This window comes from Polyodon spathula, chromosome 8, assembly GCF_017654505.1.
Source record: "Polyodon spathula isolate WHYD16114869_AA chromosome 8, ASM1765450v1, whole genome shotgun sequence".
NCBI lineage: Eukaryota > Metazoa > Chordata > Actinopteri > Acipenseriformes > Polyodontidae > Polyodon > Polyodon spathula.
Window position 1 is genome coordinate 6,998,349 of NC_054541.1, and position 24,981 is coordinate 7,023,329.

At 39.8% G+C, this 24,981-nt stretch overlaps 1 protein-coding gene across 3 annotated transcripts in view; it reads left to right on the top strand.

Annotated features, from left to right (window-relative positions):
- The first annotated feature begins 2,057 nt into the window (after nt 1–2,057).
- The window catches only part of LOC121319261 (protein CBFA2T2-like), a 29,089-nt gene continuing 6,165 nt past the window's right edge, over nt 2,058–24,981 (top strand). Inside the window, exons 1-4 of one of the 3 annotated variants that reach the window (XM_041256508.1) lie at nt 2,058–2,284; nt 22,549–22,692; nt 23,016–23,257; nt 23,872–23,961. In XM_041256508.1, coding sequence (XP_041112442.1) covers nt 2,257–2,284; nt 22,549–22,692; nt 23,016–23,257; nt 23,872–23,961 — 504 coding nt within the window. In that variant the 5' untranslated portion in view covers nt 2,058–2,256. Of the gene's footprint in view, nt 2,285–14,673; nt 14,897–22,548; nt 22,693–23,015; nt 23,258–23,871; nt 23,962–24,981 lie in introns of those variants that run through there. The other 2 variants (XM_041256506.1, XM_041256507.1) reach the window with 2 other exon arrangements.

Genomic DNA, 24,981 nt, shown 5'->3' on the forward strand with positions numbered 1-24,981 from the left:
ATAGAATGATATCCTTTAAGGAACAAACAGTGTAATGTCAAATATTATAAAGCACAGTAAATGCAGGTCATACTTTTCAGTCCGACTATTTGTCTTGTGGGCTGCAGCGTGCATGTTTTTGGGGAGTGATTGTGTGCACACACCCCTTCAATCAAATATCATACCTAAGCAGCATTGTGCTTGCAGTAGGTATTGGTCTTGCAAGGTATCCTTGTTATTTTCAGGGTGTGGGTCAGTTATCCAGAAAATCAGTTAAGCAGACTGGTTAGACCCCCATTAGTCTGTTTACCTGACATTGTACTGCATTAGTATTATTAACATTGCTGTTGTTGGTATTATTATTGAAGATCTTGTACTTGGAGGGTTGTTAAGAAATGACCACAAGGTGTGTGTAAAAATGAGGGGGCAGATTTAAAAGAAACAACGTAGGTGCCTGGAGTTACATTAGCATTCTGAGTTACTGATTTCTAGCCTTGAAACAGGCATTTGCAGTGTAAGCAGAGAGACAGCACCCAGGGAGGGAGACAGCACCCAGGGAGGGAGACACCTGAATCAGTGATATACATTTCATAAAATGATCGTAATTCAGTATCAGCTTTAACGTAAGTTGATTTGAAATGAAGGTGTCTACGACAGAGTAAAAACCACACTACCACTTTTTTTTTAAAGTCAAATTAATTACAGCCAGCAATACAAAAACTATTTAAACATTCCATTTAAAAGAAACGCTTGCAAACCTTCAGTATTGAAAGTTTACTAGAACTGACTCTGTACATCAGAACAGCACAGTAAATAGCAACCCTATCTGATGTGTTGTATTGTATTAAATGTAATTTCACTCCATAGCACATTCTTATTTTTTCATCATCTGATTGACATGCTGGTATGCACATTATGGCATGAGGAGTACTATCAGTTTTTTATGTCCTTAACAAAAGAATGTTTTGCTTTCTGGCTTGTCCTCAAAACTGTTTTGCATATTTGAAAAATTAAGGATTTTCTTTACATGCTATAATAACACAACATATGCCAGTCCAGTTCATTATTCATTATGGAAATGAGGGAGAAATTGCAAATGTGCTCTTTTGTGCAACAAGACTAAGTAAAGATGATCCTCAGTCCAGGTGTATTCCGTATGGGATCAGACACATGCGCTTTATAGTACATGATAGTGTTTCAAATAGAATATCATATCGGGGGCTGTAACGTGCCACCTGACATCCACCCTCAAAATAAAATGCTATCTTCATTTCTATAGTATATAAATAAATAAGAATAATTAAACATAAGTGTCATAATTTTCTATCTGCTATAATCCATTGATACAAACCATGTGAAACAATATCAACGTCTACAATATGTACACTGCAGCTTTTTAAAACCCCTAGAGCTAGTTGTACAACACCCAAATGTTTACTATGTATTGTACATAGCCTTGGAGATAGCTGGCCATATCACTGATATCTGCAGAGACACAAGAGAATTAATGGGCTTGTGGTTTTTTTTTTTTTGTTTGTTTTGTTTTTATAGTTTAGGGAAGCAAAACGAAAATGTAAACTTTACATTGTGGGTATTAACGTTTTTGTTAGCAATTTGTGTTTTTGTATACTGATTACATTTTTTTGTTTTTTTGTTTTTAAATACTTTTATAACTAGATGTTTTCTACCTTAAAAATATGTTTATTAGGTTAATAGTAAAAATACATCCTATTGTTGCATATGTATTAGAAATTATATTAAATAATTCTTATGCACTGTTCATGTTTGAAATGGGCCACTTTCACAGGAGCTGATATGAAGCACAATGAATAACAAATTCTGTTGCTTGTGTATTGGGCCATCCTCAGAGCATACAGAAAATGCAAATACTACTATATTAATTTGGTATGGATTTAAGGACATCAATACTGATGCATTAAACAAACCAGCTGTTAATCTACACGCCTGCATCTCTTACACTGTATTTGAATACAAGTGCTGCAAGCATTTATTCCTTCCTTCTGTTGCGAGGTCAGATTAAATAGCCCCTCCCTTCCCCCAGTGCACGTTGTGCTGAACCAGCTTCTTGGGGGCTGGGCTGACTGCTGTTGTTGGTTTCCTTCATTGAAATCCAAGGTCTTCAGCTGAAACGGGCAGCACATTGCACGATAACAACAGCGAAGCCAGGGGGATAGTCTGCTGTCTTCGAATAGTGTTCACCGTCGCTGGATTCCCCAAACACCACGACTTCATTGTTTAGAATCGTACAGGACTAACATGGTCGGGATCCCAGGCACCTATCAATGTAAGACACTTTTTTTTTTACTCCCACAGTATACTTTGTGTTGCCACTTTCGTTTTGCAGTGGATGTTTGCACAGCTTGGGAAAGGGAATGGCAATGGGAATTTCCGTGAGAACGCCTGCTGTCGATTTCAAGGACTTTTTTTTTATGGATCACAGAGTTCATATCAGAAGAATACATCCCTGGTTCTAAATAGTTTCTAAATTGTTATTGGTATTAATATTATTATATCGCTGCAGTTCATTGTAGAAATGATCGAACATATTTGTATCAAAGAAATGACAGCAGCTGTATAACAAAGTAACTACACATAAAAGTGAGGAGGGATTGTTATTGCAACTATAATATTCGTCAGCTTGAAAGTGTCAGCACTAAAACATCGGAAACAAACATTAAGGTTTAGTAACTGAATTGTTATCTTTGTAACATGTGGCGTTCCGTCGCTGTTTCAGGCTGTAACGCCAGAAGATATCCATCCTCTCACTGTGTAAACAAGGGACTGGTACAATGGTGTATTATGACATTTGTATACTTCGTTAAATTCAGGTTTGGCCAAGAGCATTGTTATTGTTCAAGCATTAAGTTCTAAGCGCAGTCGTGTGGGGGTTTCCTTATGATTGTTACATTACATATATGACGTTTTCTGGCTTTAAAGCTCATTTTCAATACTGTTTGTATTCTGCATTCTGGTTGGCTAGACGCCCAAACAGTTCTTGAATCATTTTCGTTTGTCCCCAAGTAGGGGCATAACTTGAGTGAGCCAGTAAGCTTAATTTGCCCGTAATCATGCCCATTAAGAGCACCTGAATGTCAGCTTGTGCAAGACAATTTGTGTTTTGTGGTTTCAAATAAGCTACACCTATTTAAGTCAATGGATAGCTTGAAATGCATGGGATCTAATTTTTAGGGCTGCTGCTTAAACATATTTGGAAGAACCCAGCCAAACTAAAGAAGGGCTGGCTACCTGAACCTTGTGGTTATTTTCTGCTCTTGAAAGAACCGAGTCCCCCCTGAATGAGTTGAATCGAAACACAGTGATTCTTTTGAGGGTCGATGATTGTGGATTTTTTAATGTAACCCATGGATCCTTTTGTTATGTAAATGCTCAGAAAGAGCCGTTGCCTAAAGGCTTTTGGAAAGACGTTTGTGTGTGTGTGTTTTGTTTTTTCAATTGAGGGATTAATAATATCAGACAAAGTGTAGCACCATCTGGCGTTTACAGCTCTTCTACACAATAACACCAGGCAAACCAAAGCATGCCATAGAAACCCCCACTTGTCTACTTGCCCAGAAGGGCTAACACACATGCAGGCAGGACTAGTGGGGGTGGATGAAGCCTAAGGGCATGATTGTATTATTAGGGACTTACATTGTCTCCTGGGCCCGTTCACCAGGAAAATGCTATCCTTTACATGACCAGGGTATCGGTGATCATTTTAATTATGGCCAGGGGTCATCAGCAGCAAAACAGACCAGTGCTTACCCTATACACCCCCTTAAATACCAAGCTAATATGTATCCATGTGTTGTCTTGCTCAAAATCGTCAGTCTTACTGAAAAATAAAGCATTCTTAATCCCCAAACTCTATTACATTTCATACAATCCAGTTTGCTGTAGCTGATTTTTTTTTCTCCTTAAATAAGAAGAACATACAGTGTGCATTTTAGGGGTTATTATTAAACATGATTAAAGGTTTAAACGTTTTAACGAGAACATACTGGGAAAGTTTGTAGCCAATCAGAAAAGCCATCGTAAGACGTCCTCCATCATTGTTTATATGGAAAAGACGAATGTGAAGGAATATAGAATATACACTTTGACAAACATCTAAATTTGACAGACATGCATATTTATAGTTTAATGTTTATACACTTGGATAACATTTAAGTGTTTCAATTGTAAACTAATAACACCCCGTACACTTTGTATCCAGTTGTTTTTATACCACATTTTAAACAGCAACTTATCCAACCAGAAGGGTTCCTTCAGTTTGCCTTGCTGGCACATTCGTGTGCGGTAAATCGTTTTCACAGTATTGTTCAGGCATTTGACTTCTCTTGGAGTGTTTTTTTTTTTTTTTTTTTTTTTTTTGAAAATGAGACGGCTTCCAAAAGCCTGGTTTTTGGAAAAAGAGGAAATTACAAGGTCCTGCAGGATCACATTAACTCTCTAATTGGGTTTGGCTCCACTGTGGCTTCTCAGAGCTGCCAGAAAGCCCCTTTGTCGTGTTTGAGAATTTCATCATGTGTTGGGAACGGTTGCCTTCAAGCACTGAAGGTTTAGTGACTAACCATACAGCCCGGTCATAATTCCTGCTGGAGATAACACCTGGTTTTTAGGGTCATTCAGTTTGCAGACAGCTGAATGAACAGATAATTTGTTGAAAAGAAGGATCTATTTAATTTTATTATTTTTGTATTGCTGGCTGTAATTAATTTGACTAAAATGAAAGTGGTGTTGTGTTTTTTACTCTGTGATATTCACCCTTATTTCAAACCAACTTACTTTAAACCTGATACCTAATTGCAATCATTTTATAAAATGTATACCACTTCTATAACAGCTGAATTGGGTGTCTGCTTTCCCTGGGTGCTGTCTGTTTTCCCTGGGTGCTGTCTCCCTCCCTGGGTGCTATCTCTCTGCTTACACTGCAATTCTATTATGGTTTTGACAGTCCGTTCGCTGTTTGTATTCGCTGACCTAGTCAAGGGTCAAATCCATGGTTTGGGTTGTGCTATGTTGGGATCTCAACACACATCAGCAAAGTGTAGCAGGAGTATTGGCACAGCTTCATCTCTCACCAATCTTGTATTAGGAAGATTCACCTGTCCAAGCAACACTGGGACCAGGCCCTGTTGGAAACCTACAGACAGGAGGAAGCTCCCATTATAAAGTGGTGGAACAGAGTGGATATTCTCTGCGTTCTCTATGTGATAAGTTGAAAGAAATCAGAAAGAGAATGTGTTGGCCCTGGTGTGCTTATTAGGAGCAAACCTTGAAGCAATTGACTGCAGGCCTGCACAGCTGGTTTGTATTGTTGCCTGCACAGCAGTGGAGGGAGGTGAGAGCATATCCAGATGTGCCCTTCTTCCTCTCTCAATCGCCTGTCCACAGGCATTTATTATTGTAGTTAGTCTAGGGGAACTGTGTTGGTCTTACTCCCTTGTCCCTTCAGCTACGCAATCTTGCTACCACTTAGAAAGGAGTCATGCCATTTAACATTAAAGTGTTACACTGGGATTAAATCTGAAAAAATACTGTCCTAGAAATATATAGCAAAGTGTAATTAATGCATAGTGAAAGCATGGTGAATCCTTTGTAAGCATTGTAAAGCAGATTAAAAAAACATGGTAAACCATAGTTAAATTCAGGAAAAATGCATGGCACAACCACGGGAAAACGTATACGTACTTTACATATAATTCAAGCTGCATTTTTACAAAGAAGAGCTGAGCTTTAAATGGAACTAGAAGCAAGCCCGTTGCATTTCTGGGGTTGAATTTCACTCTGTTTGTGGGAAGTGGGAATGGGAACAAAAGAACCAGTCAACAGCCCAAAGCTAAATATAATCTTTTGGAAGCCTGAAAAGACATGCTTGAAGACTTCAAAAGAAAACAGAAAGGGGCTTAGTAATACACCCCCCTCCTCCCCCCCCACTCTCTTCATTAAAGGTACTTCTTCCTCTGTTTTCAAACAAAGGCAATGGTTTTGAATTGCATCGCAGTCCTTTTCCAAAGCTTTCTCATGGTTGTCCTCACTGTGACAGTCAGGATCGCAGCTTCAGGACATTTGTCAATGGCCAGTGTTTTATGTGGGCTATATATGTGTACTGCCTTGTTTAGACTGGAAAATGTGCTGAAAATGGCCCAGCTCAGGGATCTGAGTTTAAAAAAACATCACTACTTTAAATATACTTGTAAAATAACTGCATTCTTCATTGTAATAATTTGAGATTGATAACCCTGGTGTGTAAACTGACCTGTGTTGTTTGACTCGATTTAAAGAAACATGGGTTAGGAGAGGTGTTACAGGGTTTGAAAATGTTTCTTGGAAGTGCAGTAAATTCATCAGGGTAAGGGGACTAGACCACTTCTACTCGCACTGTTTGGCTCCTGGTGCTCAGTAATTCACGTCACAATGCCAACTCCATGTTGAAACCACAATGGTGTAAATTTCAAACCCCTCTGATTTATAAACCCTTGGTTTGTACTGATGACTGGCCTCAGCGTTGCAGTATGCTAACATATTTATACAGCATGCTTGTGTCCAGTGTGGCTTAGTCACAGTAGGGAGAGTTCTCCACATTAAAGCACAAAGGGAGAAGTGGGGGTTCTTGGTTATGACCCCTCTGGTCCCAAGGCAAGTGCTATTCTTAAGGAACAGAACAACTGGCTCAGCAAGAAGCAATGATACACAAGCGGCACGCTGTCACCTTATTCATGGTGGCTTTTCGCCATGACAACACTGTTCTGGAAATGTAATGTATGGTCAGAAGCTGTAAGATCACCATGGCAGCAAGAATCTGGCTCACACATGAAAATGTTTTATGTTCAGAAAATATCATTATATAGGGAGAGGGTTTTTTTTAAAACAAACTCTTTTGATTTTGTAAATTGCTCAACATTCCTAGATTCCCTTGATTGAAGAAGCAATTGTTGTGAAAATTATTAGGTGCTTCCAGAAGTTTGGCACAGAATCCATTTTTTTCCACTCAGACTCCAGTCTGGCTGTTCATAAAATGAGATTATCTGAGCAGGAATAAAGAGGTGAAACAAGATGAAATGTTGCTGAATATGGGATAGATACTCGACTCACAAAATTGCTTTGCCAGAAAGAGCAGTCTTGTCAGAAAACCTCTCACTGAGTCCTTGAACAGACCTACAGGCTGTATCTTGCCGCCCAGGTGTTCTCAGTGTAAACTGTAAAGGAGACATCTGTAAAAACAGGTGTGGCTCGCCACAGAACTGCCAGCAGCACAACACAGCTGTGATGGCTTCAGGGGAAAATATCTGGGTTTTACTCTTGTCACCTCTAACAGAAAAAATGAAAACAAGTAATCTCTTTATTTCTGTGGTGAAATGAAGTTGTCTTATATAAAAAAAAAAATCTTTCAATTCTGTTTAACATTCTTCCCTGCTTTTTTTTTTTTTTTTTTTTTTTTTTAGAATAGACAGACCATTTGTTTGAAGTTTATATATTCTTATCATCTCACTAACCCTGTAGGCCTTAAAACATGTTAGGTCCCAATAATAAAGCATACATACAGTTCACAATTTGTACTAGCAGTGTATTAGGCTGTTATGATTAATAATTTAACAGGAATACATTATCAACTGGTAAGAATATTTGTTATAAATTCATCCAGTGTTTAGCATTCTGAGTGCAGTCTATCAGAAAGTAGGCCTTGTTGTTTACATTCCCTAAAGTTAGCTTCAGCTTTAGGCTACCACCTCTCTACTGCATCTGTGGGGCTGAGCAGTGAAGTTCTACAGGTTTGGTGGCTACTATAACCAGGTTGTTCCATCAAGCTAAGTGTAGCCCAGTGATGGTAACCTCCTATTCAGAATCCATTAGACCATGTCTTCACAGTTCTGTGCTTCAGTGTCATGCTAGCTACCGGTCCAGTGCTGCAATGGCTTTCAGGACTAATTTTATCCACAATTTCACCGTGGACAGGCCTTTCAGTTCAAAAGTATTCTCGAGTGGCCAAATACTTTTTGTTTTTTTGTTTGCCTGTAAAATCATTATGTAAACACAATACCATGGACCAAATCGTAAGGAAATATGGGAGAGCTATGAAAATAAGTCTTCTGCTCTTTCAAAGCAGGAATGCAAATATATTTAGTTGCATATCTAAAACGCTTGTTCGACAAACTTTGAGGTTACAGCCTGTGATGTGCTGAGATTGGATAGTAGAGATGAAAGTTCCTGTACATTGGTATGGCGGAGTGTCCCGCCCCTTGGTGTTTATTATTGTTTTATGTTGTATGTAGTGTGTTAATGTTGGTGTTTTTATATATAAAATACACGGGATATAAATATGGGTTGTGAGCACAAGTGTTATAAAGTGTACTTTGTATTTAGACATGAGGATGGCACAACTCACGCCACGTGCATATTTAAGTGGGTATTGATATGTGAGCACAGGAGTACACAGATTATTTCACGTGCTGGGATTCAAGTGAATAATTAATTGGTAATTGAATCCCAGCACAACAGTATATATAGATGCACGAAGCACTCACTCAGGGTTGTGTGGAGTTAGTGGAGAATGTGTGGAGTTAGGAGAGAATTATAAGTAGAAACAATTGCTACAACGCGCTGGTACTTGTTTGTTGGGTTCATCCACGTCTGTTTTGTCTATTTGTTTGGCCAATGCGCCCTTTATTTTCAGTGTTGTGTGTTTTGTTTAAATCTTCTGTTTGTTTTATCATTTAATAAAATACTGAGCGCCATGGCTCAGTTTCACCCGCCAGTCACTGTGTGGAGTCTGTGTTCTTCCGGGTCTGACGTCACCACTACAACCATCCTGTTCACAGTTGGTCTGCAAGTTACTCTCACAAAAAGTGTTTTATAGAGTTTGCTCACATTACAAGAAACTTGACCAACGTGTGCTGGTATGCAGGAGGAGGGGCTGTATTTACTGGTATCAGTTTCTTTAAATGAACAAATAAGGAAAGATTTAGCATCCATTGTTTTTTATCCATTAAACTGAAGAGGAGGGGGAGCACAGCCATGGACTTGGCTTTCGCTAGTGGAAAAATGTAGCAAAACAGCCAAGTGTGTGTGTGTGACCCTCTTTGGGTCTATTAAGTACTCAAACTCTCCTTCTTTCTCTCTTCTACACACACACACACACACACACACAGAGACAGACACACACAATCCCCATCCATTCCCTCAAGTGTAACAAGAGATCTGACGGTTTTCCATGGGTGAGTAGGCGGGTCAGGTCTTACTTAAACTAATCGCTCCCAGCAGTGCTAGATAGCCAGACTCGCTGGAGCCATGGGCTGGGGGGTTGGAATGCCAGCACAGGCTCAATGCCTGCCTTTCATCCAGAGGGAGGAGGAGGAGGGAATGGGAGCGAGGGGAGCTTCATTTGTTACAGAACTGATGGGGCGATTGACAAGCAATGAGGAATGAATGTCTTAAGGTTTCTATTGCATTGAGGAGCCCCAATAGGTGTTTAATTACTGGAAGATGGATTTTGAATGAGGGGAAATAAAAGGCAACCAGGGCACAGAGGGCAACGGAAGAGTTGGATGGGCTTTCTATTGAAGTTTAGAGGCTGTATGATGAAGCAATCTCAGCTGTGTTAATTGTAACAGCCCCCAGACCCAGCCAGTGTTGCGTCCGACCAGCTAAACTAATATCACTTTTTCCTTTGCTATTCCGATGGGAGTCATTTGTTGTAATTTACAGTAACACTACAAAGAACACACCAAATTCATAAGCAATTCAGATTTTTTCCCACAAATAATTGAAACCAGTGTATTGTCTTTTAATGTCGTTTTATAATCCACCTTCATTGAAGTTCTACATCTCCCCTCAGCTGGTTTGTTCCAGTTTAGTGTATATTCCCTGCAGTTGTTTTCATGTATGGGCTTGAGGGGCTACAGAAATACACTGGAAGTCTGCAGGCTTGAAAAATAAATTGTTCTTGCCACAAATGACTCACCGTTTAGGAAATTTTAGTCTGCATTCTGATTATCCTACTTTAGTGATGCAAATGGGTTAATTCAAATTAGCAGCAGTCTTTAGCAAATTGCTGTTTTAGGCAGCTAAGGTGGTATCTACAGAGACCCATTGTCATCTTGGCAAGAGAGACTCCTGCACCATTGCTTTTAATTTAGTAAGTGTTGGTGAAACTGATTTTCGTGGTGCGGATGTAATGCTTATTTTGTAATCTATATCGCACCCCCAGCCTGTCTCTAGAGACAAACCATTTAAAACATGTAACTGTTCTTAATTGCTGCATGATTCCTAATGCATGTTAATTAAACCTTCTGGAGATGCATTTCTGAGCTATAGCATTGTCTCATAGGCCAGGACATCCAAATGCAATAAACAAATGTCTGAGTGCTTAAGTAACACTATATTGAATAGTGTGTGAAATCATTCAAAACCCTGTACCAACATTCAGACTCATTCAGCACCAATCATTAGAAACAGCTGCAGCCAGCTTTACACCAAACATACACAAAAATGTGAAACTGTGACAACAGATTTGTCATGTGGCGTGCAATTAAGCAGTAACGCACTCGGAGGACCGAGATTCAACCACCGGAGAAGTTGGTTGTCATTGTACATTGTACAGTCCACTTGGCATGCAGTAGCATTTAGATAAGCATTGGCTGGTTGGTGATCTTTGGATCAAATGGCAGTAGTTCAGTAAATCTATTTGACATTGTGGTGTGATAGGCTTTCTCATGTGTCTTTGGGGAGACAGAGTCTGCACTTGATATTAGGAAGTTGACCAGGCTGAACTGAGAATGAATAAGACACCCCCCCCCCCCCCCCTATTGCAGGTGGATGGACAGCTGCATCCTGGGTAGCTTTAGTCTGATGAACTGCATTGGAATGTCAGATTGTGACACTTTCCAAAGACGTCCCTTCTCTGGAGCGGCTGCCTCGCCTCCACCAAGCTGGAAGAAGCAGTGATGGGGTTCTGCTGTGTTTCTTCATCTGGAAAGCACTGCCACCCTGGTCTGTTTTCAATAAGCACAGCAGACCTGGTTGTTTCAACCCAAGAGCAGTCATTTTCAGTTTATTTTTCTAAAAGTAGACTCTCTGAGAGGGAGCGTTAATGGAAACAGATGTGCTGGCTTTGCTGGTGTACCTCATTTTCTGGACCAGGGGCTCGCTTGCTTTTGTTTTTTAATTTCATACAGCTTGCATTGTAGTATGTATTGAAAAAAAGCAGAGTACTGCAGATGTAGTTGAAGTTTTAAAGGAGGCTCACTAATTTTACAGATCTGATCCTGCTAGTTCTCAGTTTCACAGATGGATGGCACTAGGAGGTCAATTGATTGACCTCTTCTGGGTAATCTAGTAGTAACTGAGCTGTGGTTAGTGTAGTCTATATTTGCACTATAGTTAATTATGTTTTTGCTAGTTATTTATGATACTGGGGGTTTATTATCATGATCTGCACAGTAGTGGATCTTAACACTCTTTAAACCGTAAAGTGTTTTCCCCCAGCACAATTATCTGCCCATGTTTTAACATTATTACATACAATAAAATACAGTGGAATGAAGCCTGTGAAAAATCAGGTGTAAAATTTAAGACAGGGGTATTTAGATCTGCCACTGTTTAGATTATTAAAATAGACCCGACTATGATATCACTGTTATGTTCAGAAACAGCTGGTAACCAAGTTACAAAATTAATTTGAAACCAATATAGCAAATGACAGAATTAATTAATAGAAACTCATTAAGCCAGTTAAGTACATAACACGATAAAGCCATCAGTTAATGCATTTTTCAAAGACTGTAGCAACTAAGCAGCTTTGCAGTGTTTAGCTCATTTGGAGCCCTCTTTACAAAAAAAAAAAGGCCAATTAACATTAAGTAATTAATATAGCTGTACCGCATAGAAAATGCTGTGTGACAAGTCCTTTCTTAGACTGCTATAGCTTTCTGCAGTGCTGAAATAAAGGTTAATAAAGGGCTCTTCGATTGGTGGGCTTGGAATCCTGGGATAGAATTGATTTTTAGCTGCAGATGTGTGTCAGCTCCTTCTGGGATGGGGGAAGGGAAACATCATTGGGGAATCGGCGAATGCAATACAACCTCCCCTACAAACAATGACATCGAGCCTTTCTTTGCATGAATATAAAACATAGCACCACACTCCTCTATTCCCATTAACTCCAGTGGCTCCTTCAGCATTTTGTCTCTTTCCAGCACTACTCACTGTTCCCTTCAAAACCACTGTAACTAATGCATTAATGTGGAAACAACACAGCAATTTACTTCTTGTCGCAGAACAGACAACCGTTTCAAAGAGGTTGGAGGTCAAACTCAAATAATTTTGAATATGGTGACAACCAGCAAACCAGTACCAACTTGAATTCGGTTCAGCTTTCATTCCCTTACAGAAACTCTAATCTGATTAAAAAATATATTTATGTTGTAGAACTCGTATTGTAAAATTATGATTATTTTCTTTAGTGTAGGTATAGAATTCTATGGGGAAAAAAATCCCTTGTAATTTTGGGTAAGAAATGTACTGGGATTCATGCACCAAAATACTACACAATCCTATAAAGCACTTTTCGAATTTTTTTTTGGAATCTCTTGTGGCTGTTGATACCTTCATAAAAGCATACAGTCAGACTTCTCTAAGCACGTTTAAGACCGTTCTAATGTGCAACACTTCAGTATAAAAGCTACCCTCAATGGAAATCCCAGCTCGCGTATGTCAGGAATAGCAGTGTCATTGCCTCCAGCTCCGAGAGAAGCCCTGAACGAAGGGACTCAAGTGCTGTCAAGTGTGTTTGGGGCAATCCGAGTATGCCAGGGCTCTGATTGCACTGTAGACAGAGGAGATCACAGACATAGAAACAGAAAATGACACTTTGCCCGAGCTGTCTGTGTGTGCAGTATCGGTGTGTTTCTGTGCTATCCAGGTCAAGCAGATGCAATGGGTCTCCCTGGCACAGATGTCCGGCAGAAGCTATGGGATCAAGTGGTCAACCCTACTTCATCGCTATTTTAATCCATTTCATCTTCTCCGCAATATGCAAAGCCAGATTTTAAAGGTATCAGTAATCTGCACAGAACTTGGGGCAGTAGATGCAGGTAGATGCCGTTTTATTGTGGATGAATTTGTGTTTTGGGGGATTAAAACACACAAAATCATTGACACCCAATAGTTATCCTTTGTCTAGATCTGTGTACAGTACAGGCAATATATCTTTGTAACGTATAGGTACAGTTAACGTATCAAGCATTGGCTAAGCCCATTAAATAAGTATTCATGCCATTGCCCAGTGCTTGCAATATTAAATCACTATAATCAGCGTACTCCATAATTCATGATCTAGCTTAAAGACCTATTGTGTGAAACATCCTAGATAATTATGTGATGATATTGTAAAGATTTGCTGTGTTGGCTCTCTCGCTAGCGAATCACACGTGCACAGGTTTGTTACTACACTGCAAGGGTTTATCTGTACTTTGTGCAATGTGTACAAAAGCCACGTTTCACACAATCCTCCCCTCAAGCTGCACCAAACCCACCTAAATCAGGATAACCCACAGCTTTAGCAAGATACTAGAATCCTAGTCCATGGCAGGCTTTTTCAATATGTTCAGTGAGAAAAGTGTAACCCTCTAACAATGAAGTGGTCTCACTTTATTACATTGGGGGGGGGGGGTTGCTGCTGGAATTCACTGCTATTGATGCCAGTTATTCATCTGTGACTTTAAACAGGGTTAGAGCTTCAGTAATGCTAAAAGAAACAAAGTTAACGTAGACTTAACAACAAGGCTTTCTTAACTCCAAGACCTCACTGTTGAGTAAAGAGATTAATAGTGCTGATGCATACATATAGTATAGAGCAAAACCACCAAGCTAACAAAGGCAGGAAGCATGTTAAGTAGCAATTATGGGTTGGGCTGTAGTAGAGTTATGGATTTATGGATGCGATAAAACGAAGCAAACTATACCACATTGAAGAAACTCAGGCTTAACCAGAAGGAGGTTTGCAAGAGATCTGCTTAACAAGATTAGATTCTGCAAGCAAGGAACTGTTACAGTGTGTTAAAGAATGTTGCACAGGCTGCGTGATGCTATAGCTCACTGGTAATATTTTATTACCAAGTATGAAGAAAAATCTATATTGCACCTTGAAGTTGACATGATTGCTTTGACTGTTTTGGAAAGGGTGGGGGGGTTGCTTAAATGTGATATGATTTATGATACTTTTCGAAAGATGCAAGCAAAAAGTAATCTTTTTAGTCAAATAACTTAATGTTTATGTTTACGCTTTCATTTCTCAGTATCTTGATGACTTGTATAATTCAAATACAGTAACATTGTATCCACTGCAAGAAGTAAATAAAATACTTCAAAGCCCTCAATTATATGTCATGTTTGCGGCACACACAATCTCTAAGGAGGGATTTCAAACCGATTTATATTAAAAAAATAAAAAATGGTGATGATTGGAACAATTTGGCTGGGCTTTTGTTTTGTTTGTGTGTGCCAGAGCAATTAGTTATGGTAATTACCAGGCTGTCAGTAAATACATTAAACAGATTAGCAGCAGATTGGCTGGGATCCATGGAGAGGGGGGTGTGGCTTGAGAGAGAGAGCGCGAGCGAGAGAGCGCTCTGGTCTGCTTGGATATCTCTTTCCATCTGGGACCCATCTGTGTTTCCCTGGATTCGGACAAGACGCTCAGACAGCAAGGAGCTTGCATATGTGGGAGAGCAAGCACATGTCTGACATATGAAGGTGTGGGGGGAGAGAGAGAAAAGAAGCAAGAACCGGCTGGATTACAGTAATACTAGGAAAGGAGAGAGGATAGAACAGAAGACCATTATAGCAGAAATATTTCAAGATTTCTCACTGTGTTTTTCTTTGCTTCAGCATTCAGGTAAGGGTTTTTTTTTTCTGACAAGACTGTATGTTATTAAAAGCTTCATAAGCTCAGCATATGCTTGTTCAGTTTATTTTAGGAGCTATTTCTAGTCCAAAAAGGAGGCTTATGGTATTAGTTTAACACCAAACAATCAGTTCCAGATCATTTCAACAAAATGTTCCTGTGTTTGGTTTTATGTGATGGTGACAATTGTCAACGCTAACATTGCTGTGGCTTTTTAGTTTTCCTCTATTAAGCTCATCAAAATAGATCATCTTTGTCTTTTAAATCAAAGCCATAAAGAATAAACCCAGATGAGAACCATGTTGACAGATTCACATTTGCATGATGAGGTTTCAGTGACGTGTAAATGCTAAAATCATTTCTGAAGTAAACGCAAAGAAATGAATTTGCGTTAATGTCAGTCAAGTTTCTTTGGCAGTTACGGGTGCCACAGTTTTGAATTGCTTTTGTTTATTAGTCTCCACTGTGCCAGTTTAAACCCTGTTGGTTTCCTCTGAAGTGGTTTTAATGAACAAGCTGATGAAATATATTGTCAGAAAATATGACACTGACAGAAGAGTGAAAAAAGAATCAAATGTCAAAACGACACATAATAATGAGCCCCGTTTAGCATCTGCTAAATGACCTAATTTAATAATAATAATTAATTTGAAAAATAATATATAAGTTGCTCTGTGTTTGTACACTGATATCCAGCTCATCTGGACTGAACCTGATCTGCCAGCACCAATGCATAAACTATGAGGATGCTGAGCTAGTTGACATTTGAATATTTACTGCTATATCCTTGCTTTCGGACCATCATGGTTTTGTTCATGGACAGTACATGGTCATGAATAGACCAACCAACTTTATTATTGATGGTAAATGGCACAAGAATGACGGCTTGTAGCTTCTTGCTGTAGTGGTAGATTGTTGCATCATAGTTAAGCCACACCAATCTGAAGAAAATATGTACAGAAGATCAATTAGATGAGAACTGGCGGTATCTGCTTATGTCAGGCTAGTGTTATTTACACTGTTTATTAAATCTCACAATATGTTATTGCCAATAGAGACATTTTATTTGTGGTATTAGAATATTATTTTATTTTATTTTATACTATCTAAAGCCTTCTGAGATGCTAAAAACTTCAAACAGGTTCCACCCAGCTAATTCACCCTTATGTGCTGTTATTACTTGTAGTTATGGGACAGAGGGGAGTGTAAATTTGCTCAGCAGATGTGAGGATGGTTTGACTGCTGCTTTAAATGTGTCAGGATTCAAACAGTCACTGAAGGTTCTCTGTAATCCTACGTGGTAGTGTCCTTCCTCGCTGGCTGTACAACCCCTGCAGCCAGACTCTTTGTGATGTAACAGCAGTTTTGTTGGTGAAATCAGTTATCAGATATGACCTCTGTGGTGGATATTTATCTTGGCTGTGCAACACGCTTGGGATAATGTAGCTGCCAGCGTCGCCTGAGGCAAAATTCCAAGGTAACCCCCTTCCCTCCCGGTCGTTAAGTATTTAATTTAAGTGAAAGTCAGGGAACTTACCTACTTTCCTATCCTTAATTATAAATAAATAGGTATGAAGATGTTTTTAACCCATTATAAATATTTATAAAATGTGTGTGTGTGTATATATATATATATATATATATATATATATATATATATATATATATATATATATATTTTTTTTTTTTTTTTTTTATTTTTTTTTTAATGTTATTACTATTAGCCCTTATTGCAGCGTCTAATGGCTTGACGAAGCACCCAGTAATGACTGCCTCCCTCAGCTCCATTGTTCTGGATCGGGGGTTCCCCTATTGTGTGTATACATTTCTAGTAATTCAGTACAAGCCCTTTTCAGGTTTTCAGTGGCTTTTACCTGCATTTATAAAACTGTGCAAAACAATGGCACATTATTGCAATAAATCATCAGATCAATTATATTTTTTAAAGCAAATTTTGATGTCTTGAATTTCCCTCGCCAGCAGGAATTAACCTTTTAACCTCCTGGTGTGTGTGACTTTTTATTTCCAGGTACAAGCAACAACAGTGAAATGTAACCACACTGCAAAGTCTTCTACATTTACCGCGACAAATTGTGCACAAATGAACGATGGAATGCATTAGCAACAGTGGTTGGGACTAGCGTACTATGTCTGAAACAGATGGGTCCTGATTCAGGGTGGAAAGAGTTAGTTCTGAGGATCAGAACTAGTACATTATAATAAAGCACCAGCTTCAATAAAATGGCTGAGTGCTCCATCATCTCTCTTCAGGAGGCTGGTTTCTGAGTCTCTGTGTGCCTTTATATGGTTTATATGGCCTTGGTGTTACTCACCGTGACAGCAGCCTCCTGCAGAGCTCTCATTATCTAATGCTCTCCTTTTGTTAGTTCTCATTGTCTGCCACTTTACTCTGAAGCTGTTCTTGCTCACCTGGCCATTGCTTAAGCTACTGATCATTAGCTGCAGATCTTCTTTAGGACATTAAAAGATAAATGTGCATCACTGTCTTTGAGTCTGTTTGTAATGTGTATAATGCTTCAACAATTATTCAATCGTAACCCTGTACCATATGAACTAATATAGACGGCAGTAGAGTATCTTTACTCACATTTACACAATGTAAAAAAAAAAAAAAAAAAAAAAAGTACATTTTCTAAACTCCTAACCTTAACAAAATATTTTGAAAAGTATTTCAATAGTGTCAGCTGAAGAACAACACGCTCTTGAACAGTTTTTGCTCCTTGGTCTGTTATACGTCTGTTGATTTTCAATCATACATTTGCGACAATACCAAAGGGGGTAATCTGGTCATTAAGTAGAGAAGGTGTTTATCTTGGGATCTAGTCTCATTGGGATGTTCTAGCCTAAAGCAAAGCTGGTGACTACAGCCAAGATAAATATCCACCCTGGAGGTCACATTGCCGATTCAAGGCAACGAGTCCTTCTGGTTTGAGCTTAGGAGACGAAGCTAAAACACCTCGATTTCACTCTCTGACCAGCTGTGCATTCTGGGTGCAAATTAATTTCTGTTCCAGGTGTGCAAGTTAGAGAAAATATCTTCTGACCACAATATCATGCTGTGGTGCCTTGCTGAGTATATTCAAACACAATATAGTCTTATTTATTGGCATACTTAATGCTCAATGTAAGTAGCTGTACTTAACAGAGAGTAATTGAATGGTGACTCTTTAAATAAACATTTAGCCTATGAGCGGCACAGCATTAAGCCAGACAAGGCTGTATTCAGAAAGCATTAGCACCTGATGAATGCACTTTCCACATTACATTGTGAATGATTTTCCACAGTATGCTGAAAGTGCTAGTGAATAATAAAAAGGGCTTCTAACTTCTAAAATGTTGCATATCATTTTGATCTTGAACTGGGATCAAACTGCTGTTCAGCTTCATGGCGAATAGATTAGAACAATTGGCAGACAGATAACTTTTAGATGTTCTTTTTTATATATATCGTTTCAGCAACAGTGCATCTTCTTGTGAAGCGCACACTCACAGACAATGGCAATGGAATTAGTTGGAGAAAGTCAAAGAATATTTCCTTGCAGGAATAACGACTCATCGTCAGTGCTTGACCCATAGTTAACCCCTTCAGTCCGATTGACTAGAGGTTACCTGTTCAAAGTGGACAGCTCTAGCTAAAATGTGTTTCATTGACCTGCAGTGAAAGACAACGTATGGAAAGATTTTGTTGTTTGCTGTCATTGCAACTTTTTAGTTAAATGCTTAAAAGGAAGGAAGCTCCACTTATGCAAAAGCTGCAGATGGGAAAACTGTAAATGAAAAGCAACACTTTGACCTGAACAATGTATTTTTGAATTTCCCACTCGCCCTTATAATATGCTGTTTTGAAAGCCTAATGTAATTCATTCAACTAAGATGACCTTGACACATTTGGGGGAAAGTTGACAAGAGAAGGAAAAATGAGTAAAGTAAACCGATTCTACTCCAGCCTGTTGCTGTGCTGTAAGCCAGTGGAGTAAAATTGTTTGTACAGAAGCGGGGGATGGGACGTGGGTTAGGAACAGATGTTTTGTATTGTCAGTGCATGTGGACAGACAGAGACCAGGTGCACTTATTGTTAGTGCCGGACTCCATTCTCTCTGCCTTGTACTGTGTCTCGTGTACCCTGCCCCCCTTCTCCCTTCTTCCCCAACACATTGTCTCTCCCCTGGATAAGAATTTGAAGCCTTCTGTCCCTTTTCTCTGTCACAGGTGACTGTTGGAGACCCCAGCTGGCAAGCTTTTGCCCGATTACATCCATATGGTAGAGAGCACAGGGAGTGGGGTGGGGGTGTATCAGCAGTACTGACTGCAGAAGAGCGGTGGATTGCTTAACCCGTTACTGCCCCTCGTCTTGGAGAGCAATTGTACTTTAGAATAATAGTAAGAAGAATTGGGTTATGACTGGTTGTAAAAAACCTCCGCTCAGTCTAATAAACCCAAACGCAAAAGGATACAGATGCATTCATTTTTATATAACCATGGACTTAAAATACACAACCTCAATCAACTGCAAGGGAAAATAAATCTGCTCCTTTTCCTATAGCTGATAACATTGGTCAATGATATACAGCCATTTCTGTAATGTATGAATAGCATCGATTCCTTAAGATCACTGACATTTACTTGTACACTTTTTATAGTTTGGGAGTTTAAAAACAACGTTGTTTGATCGCTTTTCTGTGTGTGGCACAGGGGCAACACAGATTCTGTGCTGGAGTGAGGGGAAAAAAAAAAAAAAGCATCTTTTATACTGAAGGCAAAGAAGGAGCTGACTTCCTCTTTGTGTCTTACCTGAACTGTCTCCCAGCTGTGTGTCAACACACTCATTCCACACAGTTATTGGAACCACATGCTACTCGGGAGCCGTCCCTTGAAGTTGCTGACAAATATACACACAGCACAGCTGTACTATGCCCTTTGAAAGTGTATCTTTTTAAACACAATTTACCTTGTCACTTCTGCTTTTGTGCTGTGTGGAATAACACAATAGGAACTCTTATGACAACCAACGGATAAAGCGTGCCTGAACCCCAAGATTCAATTGTAATTGTTAGAGTGCTGGCATTACCTGTAAATGTAGCAATGCCATAATTACAATATAATAGGGTACTGCCATAATTCTGTTAAATAAAAATGAGCACAAACTTATTTCAGCCTGACTCATCTTTTACCATTGATCAACAACAATTGAAGTCTTAAGATGTGGTTTTGCAATGCGGGATTTCAGCCAATAGCAGGCCATGTTTGATTTATTTTTGAAATGCTAAGCCTTGCGTTCTTTTTCCCCTCCACAGTGATGTTTACTCTGTATTATTCAGAAACAGCTGGTGTGCAGTGGAGCTGGCTAGATTGGTAAACATGCTATTCTAAATCAATATTTATCCAAGGTGGGCACAGAATTGGGTCAGTCTCTCGTAGGTGGCAGCGTTTATTTAAACTGTACTCATAGATGGATATTATTCCATTTCAGCATCTGGTATTGACAGCGTTAACGGATTGCTAGAGAATACTGCCCTTTAGTAATTCTACTGTTTTGCACTCCTTGTTGCTGTTGACTACACTCTGAAGTCCGCTTTGGTCATGTACCCAAACAGTCAATTGTGTTTGATAACTGACACAGCAGACTCTGCAGCACTGCCCTATCTGAAATGCAAAGCAGGTGGGAAGATGGGAGGAAACCCTCTGGCTCCAGTGCAGTACGCGCCACATGACTGTGAAAAGGCAAGAGCCAGCAATTGCAAACGAGCTGGGACGCAGATGGACGAGCCGGAAAGCTGTCAAAATTCTCCTCATGCCACGCAGAGGCACAATGTCCACCGCCGCTCAACCTTTGAAACGCACGGGCGGACAACCCCCTCCGAGACGGGCCAGCGCGAGGAGCAAGCGGCTCTCGCCAGCGAGAGGGAGCGAATGCAGAACGCCCCCCCGTGGCCAAGTGTTGGGTCAAGGGGACCTGAAGGTCGGGTGCAGTGCCTTTGCAAATGCCTTGTTAATTAACTGTGAGGCACGTCTACTGTGAAGGAACATTTGAATCATTTAATGGACAGTTGAGCCTATAATGCCAAGAGAAAAATAAATATTAAAAATATATTAAAAATAATAATCTGTTGTGACATTGGGGTCTGTTTTAATGACCTAATCAACGGGGAAGAGGGGGTTCTTCATTTCGCTATCCAAAGATTTACAACCCATGTGGACCATATTACATTGTATTTTATTGTGTGCAGAATTAATATATAGGTAAAGCAATTGTAATTGAACCTGATTTAGATCATTCCAATAGATACATTGTTTTTTAATCTTAGTGATTCATCTATGTGAAAGATTGGATACAGGAGAGAACCACTAGGATGCAAACCCTTACCATTTTTCATTGGCAGAATTGAAATTGCAGACCATGTGTATGAAGCTTATGTTTTCTAGTATTTACTTGTGTAAATGGTCTGTGCAAATGCTGTGTAGGTCTTGTGCTGTTAGCTTCCAGGTGCTCCGTGAAAGACAATCCGCAATGCAATACCTAATGATCTGTCAAAACGTATGTCACTGAATTGGTGTCTTTAGTATTTCTAAACTGCTTAGTAGGAAGGATATAATGTGCTTATCTGCGTATCTGCCACAATATGGTTGGAGACAAAACACTGTAGTGCATCTGTTACTTCATATTCAGTCAGCTGTAGGGAAAAGGATATTAAATAAAGGATGGTGTTTCAGTAAGTTGCTGCTAAGAAAAGTGTATTACTGGTAATTTTAGTGTATTATTGGCAGTATTTTTAAACCAAGACCATACTGACGCCCTGTTAGTAACCCATCGTCTTAAGCAATACTCTATAGCAGACCTCTATTCACACAATGGGTTACTTCATTTGCACTTCTCTAAGGACATTTACAGTCCGTTTCTTGTGCTCAGGGCAAGACAGCATCTGGCTGATTCAGAGAGCAGGCTTGAAGACCCAGAATGGTGTATTTTACACAGTCGCTGCTACATGAAGGGTCTTGGTTCAACTGTAAGGGGCTTCTGCTGCAAATATGATAAAACAGTCTTTATGGGACAATAATTGGAGCTTCAAGCTGATTGCTGAGTGCTTTGTGGTTACAGTGGCTCCTGATTGTTTTAGTGCCACTGTTTGCTCGCTGCCTGTTATCTGATTCACTGCCTCAGAGCAGCATTTCTTCATTGCCACAGTCTGGGCTCGGTCCTCACCTGTCTTTACTACAACCCGATTGTGGACAAGTGGCATTTCTGGCCCCTTCGATTTCAGTGTGATGCAATTTCAGTGTTTATATTGAGTGTGTGTTTGTGTGAGAAATTACGCCAAGGTGGCAAACCAGATGATCATACTCTACTTAATAATGCTGTAATTATCATAGGGGCAAAACAGATTTGTTTTCACTGTATGTACATGAATGTGTCCTATGTAGAAATGTAAAGTACTGTATTGTGAATTTATTCACACAAGCATTGGGTATAATCGAATAACACAGCACAGATATGTCAATGTTGCTTTGAATGAAATAACTAGTGTAGTGCACAGGTCAGTTCACAGTTTGCTTGTGTATCTCCTGCTTTGATTTCAAAGATTGATACCAGGGTTAACCGGAGCCCTTGCTCTGCTCTCTCACAGGCAGTGGAGAGAAAAAGAACCCTGCAATGCCTGGTTCTCCTGTGGAGGACAAAGTCCACTCCAGATCCATACCCTCCGCAATGCCACCCCTACCACCCGTCAACCCCAGCGGGCCCAGGCCAGCGTCCTTCTCCTCCACAGCACGTAAGTGTCTCAGGGACCGACCGCGTGGTGATCTGCAAAGTGTTATTTTACTACTTTGTTCCCTTTCAGTTAACAATCGGAATTGAGTTCCAGAGATTGGAATTCTACAGGGCAGAAATGCTTTATTTAATTTAGTCTTGCCACAAATGTAAACGTGATATAGTCACAAGGCTACTGGTTTGAGCTTAAATTTTTCAATATGGAAATACGTAAAAACAGCGTATAGCTGAAACCCATTGCAGATTTCCTTATCGAGATGATAAATATATATTTCTTGTGTTTTCATGGTCGAATTCGTTCACCATTTGCTTTGTTCCTTGCAGTGACCAATGGGATCAACCACTCCCCTCCCACGCTGAACGGAGTCCCTTCCCCTCCTCAGAGGTTCAGTAGTGGACCTTCATCCTCTTCCTCCTCCTCCCTGGCCAATCAACAGCTCCCTGCCACCTGCGGAGCCCGGCAGCTGAGCAAGCTGAAACGCTTCCTCACCACGCTGCAGCAGTTTGGCAACGACATCTCACCAGAGATCGGCGAGAGCGTCCGCAACCTGGTGCTGGCACTCGTGGTGAGCACAGGCCTTCCAGCACCCTGGATGGGCTCTTCTGTTCAACAACAGTAATAAATAGAGACTGGTCAAATAGTTTTTGTCCAGTGCAACGTTTACACCAAACTGCTAAATCATTAAACAATACAAGTTGAACGAGATCAGTTAATGTTATTTGTTTAATTCTGGCTTTTAATATTGGGGCTATGTTATTCAAATTCCATCAACACATAAAGTTTTATATGGACCTATGTTAGAAAAATGTATGTTGCTTGAGATTTTGTAATATGTGCTACTCAGGACTTGCCTTAAACAGCATATAAATATTATTTTACTTGGATAATTATATCCCACATAATGATTCTTTTTGATTTAAATAAATAAATAAACCAAAAAAAAATACTGCCAGTGGGACAGTATAATTATCTAAGATGATGATGATTATTATTATTGTTGTTATTATTATTATTTTCATTTTATCTAAAACGAGTCTGCTCTGTTTACTTCTTCAGCAGTGTTTCATCTGACCGTGTTTGTTGGCTAACGCACACTAATCCAAGGCATATTGTTTTAGTTTAGTTTCTAGAAATGTGTCCCATTACACTGAGCACTGTTTCTGTTTTGCCTTCCTGTAGAATTCCACGGTTACGATAGAAGAATTCCACGGCAGACTTCAAGAAGCAACCAATTTTCCACTCCGGCCCTTTGTGATCCCCTTTTTAAAGGTACAGCTCTGCTCTATAGGGGGATCTTGAAGCCAAACTAACAGAACAAAACCAGCAGCTAAAAAGAAACGCACAGACTGGGTTACAAGCCCAAGGAATGGCAGTCTTTAAATGTTAAACCCAGCCCAACACCAAGGATATAATATTCACTGAAGATGCATAGATTAATGGCTATCTGTTAAATTCAGCTGCTTGCTTGGATACATGGAAACGTAGCTCAAAATTTATTTAAAACCGATGCCACTGAACCCACACTGGTTAGACTGTCTGCCGCACTGATGTACACTGTCTTTGGATTCAGTGCATTATTTATTAGATTACTGCTGTGCATTCCAGTGTGAAGCCCCTTCTGAGCGGCTTGCTTCAAAAGCTCGGAAGTGTGAAACATGCTATAAAGCCGTCGTTTTCTTTAAGAGGGCACAACGCCATGTGGGATCCATATCACATTAATGCAGGCATTCAGCTCCGAGGGCGCCTTAAAACTTTCTTCCGCCCGCGGAAGATGGCTAAATGACGAGCAGCATATGCAAGGAGGCATTAACTGGAGAGCGAGGAAGTGGGTGTAATTATGCACACTGGGGCCTGCTTTTCATTATGCCAGCATCCGTATCCTCTCTGTTCAAGCCTGCAGTATGTCACAAATTGAAGCTGGAAGAGAATAAAAAAACAACAACCCACCAACAATATTTTATGTGAACAGAATTAATGAGTTGCTTGAAAGCACAGTGGCTGTTCCCTCAAGAGTCTTGCATGCAGTGTGCTTTATTTGTTCATACTGTAACTCAAAACATTGTGGAGGCGTGAAGAGAAAAGCATGCCACCTAAATGGTCCAGAACCAAACCTTTTAATAATCCTATCGGCAATGTGCCAAAGGAAAGGAAAAGTTTAGAGATCATATAGATGTGGTTTTATATGTGAATCATACATTTAATTTACAGTAATCTGTCGCTTATCCAACTGCTGTGGGACCAGAGTAAGGGCTATGTAAAAAGTTGGATAAATCTTGTTTTAAATATCAT